Genomic DNA, 7,344 nt, shown 5'->3' with positions numbered 1-7,344 from the left:
CTTAAAGTGCTTTAATAACGTACCAACCTTCGAATAAGAAACAGAAATCTTGAGAACCTCAAAAAGTTAACTTGCTCGTTTTATCACTTTTCGACAAAATAACTTTGAAGAATTTGTATTTATATTTTTTTTAAAGAACTGCATTGTCTATTCAAGAGAGTTTTAACGCTTAAAGTGCTATAAAAACGAATAAAGAACAGGATTTACGAAAAATACTGAATTTCAAAGTGCTTCATATGCTATTTTGTTGACAAAATATCAATTGCACATTGATCTTATTAAATAATTTGAATAAATGCGTTGTCTTATTGAGCGGGATGGAGTGTTCCAAGTACTTCATAACGCACACTAAGTCGAATAAGAAATTAGGTAATTTAAAGTAATTGAAAGTCTCCATCGCTTTAAATAAGTCAATGCATTAATTCAAAATGTTTAATAAGATGAATTTTTGATATTTCGTAATAAAATAAGCCAATTAAGCACTTTGAAATTGAGTATTTTTCGAAAATTCTGTTACTTATTCGGATTGTTGAGCGTTTTTAAAGCACTTTAAGCACTAAAACTCTCTGGAATAGACAATGCATAATTGCTTGAAAAAAATTAATTACTTAAAAAGTTTTATTCCTTATTCGAGTTTGAATTAGGAATAGGGAACTAGTTCCTTATTCGATTTTTTTTTCTATTTTCGTGCAGTATTTTATTCACGAAGTTGTTTAATTGTTATGAAAATACGAAACACAACTTCCCAAGTCGGACATTTTCGGGGGATCAAATTTCCCCCTCAATCGTTTGTATGTAACACAAAATGTTATGGAAGAAACCAACTTCTTGGTACCAACAACCCTGAGACCGGCAGCCCGTAGCGCTCTTTCGGTTATATTTCTCCCATGATTATGAAAATAATACTCTTTAAATTTTAAAATATGATATTTTCTGGGAAGAATCACTGGATGTTTTCAAGGCTCGACAGGTTACTTTTTCTCAACCTAACACCCACCTTCAAAAACATCCAAATCAAGAAAGGTATCGATGTCAATAATAGAACTATCCTTCTGAATTGGTCTAATGTTTATGAAGCAATCTAACCTTTCCTTATTTACATTTTTCTGTACTTGCTGTTAAATGAACGTTTCTGTGTCTATCGTGAAGTCACGAGTTTGAACACTAGGAGACATACGACTGGGATAAGAACAAGCCCATTTTTCAAGAGAGCAATAACAACGACTAGTCTGCTCCATCCAGAACTGTATGAAACATTTTCAGTGGTAGTGACGAAGGTGTTCACTTCAGCACGAACGTCTTTGTCAACATCAGGATTTATCAAAGGAAAGCATTCCTGTACATCTTCTTGTTTAACATTGTTTTAACTGGACCACGAAGCTATAGACTATCAACTTTTCCTGAAGTCTCAAAGTTTGTAGTAGCACAGTCCACAGGGTTTCTAGAAGTTTTGCTATAAAAACAACTCTCAGATTCTGAGAATCCTGTCAACGCTTTTGCCAACATATGTCAACGAGTCTTGTTTTGAATGTATACGAGAACAACCTTGCTGTCAGTGAAAAATGAGACACTATCAAAGTGGACGGACAAATTTACAGAAACCATATCAAATACTTCTACAGCCAAAACTGCCGCACAAAGTTCCAATCTGGGAAATGTTAGGTTCACCTTTTGGAGCAACCTTGGCTTTTCCAAGAACAAAATAATGAGACCATGTACCATCATCTGACATCGCAAACAAGTAGACAGCTGCAGCAATAGCTTTTCTGAAGCATAGGAGTTAACTTGTAGCAGCTCCTTTCTCCTGGTAACCCTCAGAGAAACAGGTAAGTACATCCCATGTTTCTATGTTCTGTAAACTCTCGGTAGATACTTTTAAGTTTTCCCATTGCGTCTTTTTGGTGTCCGAGAGAGGTTTATCCCAATCAATCGCCTTTTGCATAAGTTCTTTGAGAACGAGTCTTCCTGGCACTACTACAAGAGCAATTAAGCCTTAGGGCTCATATATGCTTTTGATTTCCGACAACACGCCGCTTCCAGTAAACGTTTTGTCTTAACCAAACGAACTGTCAACAATTATACAATTGTGTTCACGTTTTTATTATAGTTTATTTTTCGCTTTGGTGCCTGCATGATGTGGTCCATTCTTTTAATTTGATGACAGAAATTATTGTGGCACATAGTTGAGTATCTGGATGCTAATGACGCTAATAGAAACCATTGTGCCAAAGCACCTTCTTTAAATCTTAGACCAATGATTCCGCATGTGTCCTTTAAAACTATTTTCTGTAGCTTTCAGAGTGTAGTCCAGTCAGATATCGTTAAACTTGCCACTCGAAAATTTTGCTGTAAATAAGCCCTGTAGATAGTCCACCTCCCTTGATAGTCTGGTCATATTCAGAACTTGATCACTCATGCAATAAGCATAATTGTATGCATAAATGCATCTTATTATATTGTTCGGACTGTAGTAATTGCATTTTATAGTTATTATGAATATGTAGGCAATAGTTGAAGCTTCGCATTAATTTTAGCGGCCGTGTTGGACATCATCTTGGAAAGCAATGTTGTACCACGGTTTTCATAACTACAACATGCATCTTTATAAACTTCAGACTAAGCATTTCTTTTGATATATAAAAATCTGTGTTTACTCACTCAATACGTGAGTAAACTAATTATTCACTAATCTCAAAATACAACAACACAAACAGTTTAGGAATTGGCAATATATTTGGTGAACATGTACACAGGAAAAGGCAGTATTCGGATGCTGGAAGATTGGTTATAGCGTCTGAGCACATCTGGATCGTAACCTTGGTAAATCGTGGCCACGTCCGTCCTTAAGAGTCAGCAACATCAATAATGACTGGTATCTTCGAAAACATCATGAAACAATTGGAACGAAACTAAACATACGGTAAATCTTAAATCATAAAAGTAACAAATACGTTACTGACTTACGTTAGGCAATCAAACAGTGGAATTCTGTAAATGAAAATAAATATGCATGTTAATAGAGCACATGTAACAGGAAAATCAACCTAAAAATAGGGATGGGATGGGCGGGAAATATTATCGAATTTATATCTTCGCTTTCAGACATTTCAAAATAACTTCTTATTTCACCAAATACAAAACCTCGAGTGACAAAAACAAAATCGTTTTCCCAATATACCCACAAAAACACGAGGAAATCATGTTACTAGTGTCCCGCCAAACTAATCCACCTAAGTACTGAAGTACTACCCGTACTTGAACCAATCTCCTGAAATCAATAAAGTTTATATTTTTCAAAACGTGAATAATTGTATTTATTCACTCAATACGTGAGTAAACTAATTATTCACTAATCTCAAAATACAACAACACAAACAGTTTAGGAATTGGCAATGTATTTGGTCAACATTTCGAGACAAACAAAGAGGGTAATATCCAATCAATTATGGCTATATCTATTCTTATTATTCATGTAACAGATAAATAAATATATGTAACAAATACAATAAAAAGTAAATATTACCTTCAACAGTGTCCGTTCCAAATTAAAGTCCTCAAGACACTTCTCAACCTACATAATATGACAAACGTGTCTCATTACATAACTATCTAACCTAGATCACTTACTTGAAGATCTCTGTACCTAACTATCAAACCGAAATATCACTAAAAGGTCTCTATACCTAACTATCAAACCTAAATATCTCTATCCTTGGTTATCAAAGCTTACTATCACAAAGGGTATCTACTCCTAGCTATCGAAGCTAAATTTCTTGAATGGGCCTCTAGCTTTAGTTATATTGGCAACATATCACAAAATGGTCTCTAGACGAAGCAAGATATCACTAATGGGCCTTCATCCTTGGATATCCAAGCTTAATATCGCAAAAAGGCCTATATCCAAAGTTATCTAAACTTAAGCTTTAAACGCAAAAATATTAAATGATTGGTGAATGCTTAAAGATTTACTGTGGTCTACTATCATCTCATAGAGTAGAAATACCATGTGTTATCCTCATTTCTTTTCAAATTAAACTCGGTATCCTTCAAAAGAAACATTGTTTTCGACATTCAAACATCGTTTTTGATATATCAAAACAATTATATCAATTTTGGTAATCTGGAGTAAGAGTGCATCTTAAGCAAATATATCTTTATAATGCGGCTTATACAATGTATTGAAATAATTAAAAAAGTCACATAATCATCATAATCAACAATTATACTTAACTTATCGATCAACGAATTTTGTGTTCTATGTATCAATACACCTTTCAATAAAACGCCTTTAGTCTCACCTTGAAAATATATCACACGCATTGACATTATGTGGAATGAAAGGTACTTTATAAGCACACTTTTTCTGAATCAAATCATGAATTGCTAAAGATACAAAACTCATTATTTCGTAATGTTGATTGATTGTTTTTTATAATAAAACTTAGTGGTTTGATAATGAAAGATAAGACGTATACATTTTCTATAAAGACAAAATTTCATAATCAGCCTTTAAAGTATCTTTCCAGAATGTTGTGAAATATCAACCGAGTTTTCAAAATATTCAGAAAAAAATCTGCAGTTCAGTCTATTTCAAACAATTTTTTTTTTGATAATAACCAGTACTTATCATAATCACTGTCCGCCATTGGCTGGAACGAACAGCTGCGTCCGTGGAGAGGCTGTTGCTGCCACCGGTATGGTAACTCCTCGGCCACGCCCGATGCCCATGAAGGTGGTTCCTTGCAGATCTGCGGCACATCCGCTAGCGAAGTACCCCTCTGAGCCGCAATTGAAAAAGGTGATTGTTCCACCCTGCACAAAACGTCCTTCTGCCAGAGATACGCCGCCTAGACCTCCCCGAAAACTATGAAAAGAAGAAGGCTCTTTCCCAGCAGTCTTCGCCACCCATTTTGTTTCAGATTCCACAGTCCTTTTCAGCTGGTCAAAATACCACTGCAATTGTTTAACCAAAGAACTGATCAAATTTATATCTTCGCTTTCAGACATTTCAAAATAACTTCTTATTTCACCAAATACAAATCCTCGAGTGACGAAAACAAAATCGTTTTCCCCATATACCCACAAAAAATTGAGGTAATCGTGTTACTAGTGTCCCGCCAAACTAATCCACCAAAGTACTGAAGTACTACTAGTACTTGAACCAATCTCCTGAAATCAATAAAGTTTATATTTTTCAAAACGTGAATGATTGTAGATACATACCGATATGGTGTCAGATTTACTATCAAATCTGCTGTACTTATACCAATTCATCATTCTACACACATTTAAATGATGAGAACATAAATAGCCCCTTACGAATGAATCTTATGCTTTAATCATCATATACATGCTCCATAGGTATTTTGATTCATACAAACATGATGACAGAAGCAAAGAGGTTAAATTGTGTAAACATTTGCTTAAGGTATCAAATTTCACGTTATTCAAGCTCTTTCTTTGATACTGACTGCACGCCATATAGTTTTAAATTACAGAAAGGTTGTCGTTGAAACATACTTATTTTATCGTTATCACGGATGTTTTGGATGAATTACATCGGTTGCTCGGGCTCACTTCAATCATTTGGATAAAATGTCTGCGACTGATGAGTGAGTACTTAAATTGATTATATTTTTAAATATTGTACACTTTTGTACACTTCAAAGTCTTCAAAAATATTTTCGCGAAAACATTATACTGTTTTGGATTGTTTTCACTTTTTTCCATTGCTGCAATCATATCACCTTTTTATTTTGTAACCGATTGTTATGTTTTGTGGGGGATCGGCACGTGCAAAATCAAATTGTTTATCCAAAGTAAGCTTTGTGCATTAACTTAAATTCGATCTATATGCAATTTTGTGACATTATTTTATATATTATATTTTAAAAAAGAAAAATTAGATTATTTGTCCACTTATTATTTTTCACCTTTACAAATTTATCAACATTCTCAATACAAGTTCTGTTTTCAACGAGGTATGTGATTTTACAGTCATGTATCTTCAATTAATTGTAATAATTGAGACTTCGTAACTTTCAATTATGTATTAGTTAGATTTTTCCCGAATAAATTGAATCAATAACTATTCACGACCGAACTTCACCTAGACCTAGTCAACTATCCTATCATGTTTCGTTTAAATAGATCAAAAGCATTTCTAACTATACTATTTTCTTATGTTGTTTATTCATTAACTTTGACGGTGGTTTTTAAGTTTGACTATGGTATGTCAACTTGCCTAAATGAAAAATCCAATTTTGTGATATCTTTTGTCTTATATTTAGTATATAGCGATTTGCTTTTTCTTATATAAAGAACATCGTAGAGATTTACTCGTATTGAGAAGGTTTAAGAAGCATGTATCCGAATTAAACTAAAAACTCACTCATTAACTTATGGTTCTTATTATGAAAAATAAGTATTTTTACATTGTATGACTGAAAATGCATATGGCAACTAATTAAGGTTGAGTTGAAAAGAAAACTGGGCTTGTCTCTGTAGCTATGGTTTAAACCATTAAACAAAATTATGAAGTAAATCAACATAATTATTTCTAATATTTGTTCCAAATATACAACAATCCTTTATACCCCCATACAATAAGACACATCTAATAACAGACATTTATAAAGAAACAAACAATAACTCCAATATTTATATGAAAAAAAACACTAAAGAAACAACCACAGTAGTCGAATGTTTTAATTAACACCCCGTTAAATGTCACAGAGTTATAAGCCAAACTTATATTAATCAAAATAGATGGAGGTTCCAAAACGTACACCATTATTGAATGAAATACGTCGATTCTTACAAACTGCTATATTGATGCAGAATGAATATGATCAGATTTTAGCCTCGATATAGACATTCACAAAAAAACCTTTTGCGATGAAAAAAAACCTTCATAGAATTTTAATTTGTTGGTTCAAATTATAAAATAGATGATACCAATTTTAATAAAATCTTGGACTGAATAGATAAAAATAAATTGCAGTGATTAATAATAAATGACTTATTAACTTTCTCTTAAACATATCAGTACCTGCCCAACAGATTTTTAACTTCGGTTTTATAATATCCCTGGATGTTTTGGCGTTTCCGTCCATTGTTCTTTTTAGGTTTGATTTTTTCTCCAATTATGAAAAAAAACAACTGTTTAGAAATAAATGCTTACTTGAAATATATGTAATAGCCTCTAAAGATGCCATCAGATAAAATGAAATACAACTGTGATATGATTTGTTTGTATTACAAACTATCAATATCTGTAAAAACAACAACACAATATTCAATTTGTTAAAATAATCAAAGAATGTCCTTTACTTGTGATGTATA

At 32.9% G+C, this 7,344-nt stretch overlaps 1 protein-coding gene across 1 annotated transcript; it reads right to left on the bottom strand.

Moving 5' to 3' along the window:
- Positions 1-2,731: 2,731 nt before the first annotated feature.
- On the bottom strand, positions 2,732-5,406 carry LOC128243939 (uncharacterized). The gene is made up of 2 exons (XM_052961956.1): positions 5,224-5,406; positions 2,732-4,953 (listed from the first exon to the last, which is right to left on the bottom strand). The coding sequence occupies exons 1-2, from the start codon at positions 5,275-5,277 to the stop codon at positions 4,633-4,635; spliced, it is 375 nt and encodes a 124-aa protein (XP_052817916.1). The 5' UTR covers positions 5,278-5,406; the 3' UTR covers positions 2,732-4,632.
- Between the last annotated feature and the right edge of the window lie 1,938 nt (positions 5,407-7,344).

This window comes from Mya arenaria, chromosome 8 (genome assembly GCF_026914265.1).
Source record: "Mya arenaria isolate MELC-2E11 chromosome 8, ASM2691426v1".
Classification (NCBI taxonomy): domain Eukaryota; kingdom Metazoa; phylum Mollusca; class Bivalvia; order Myida; family Myidae; genus Mya; species Mya arenaria.
The sequence above is the reverse complement of the archived record's forward strand: the minus strand, read 5'-3'. Positions and strand labels throughout refer to the sequence as shown.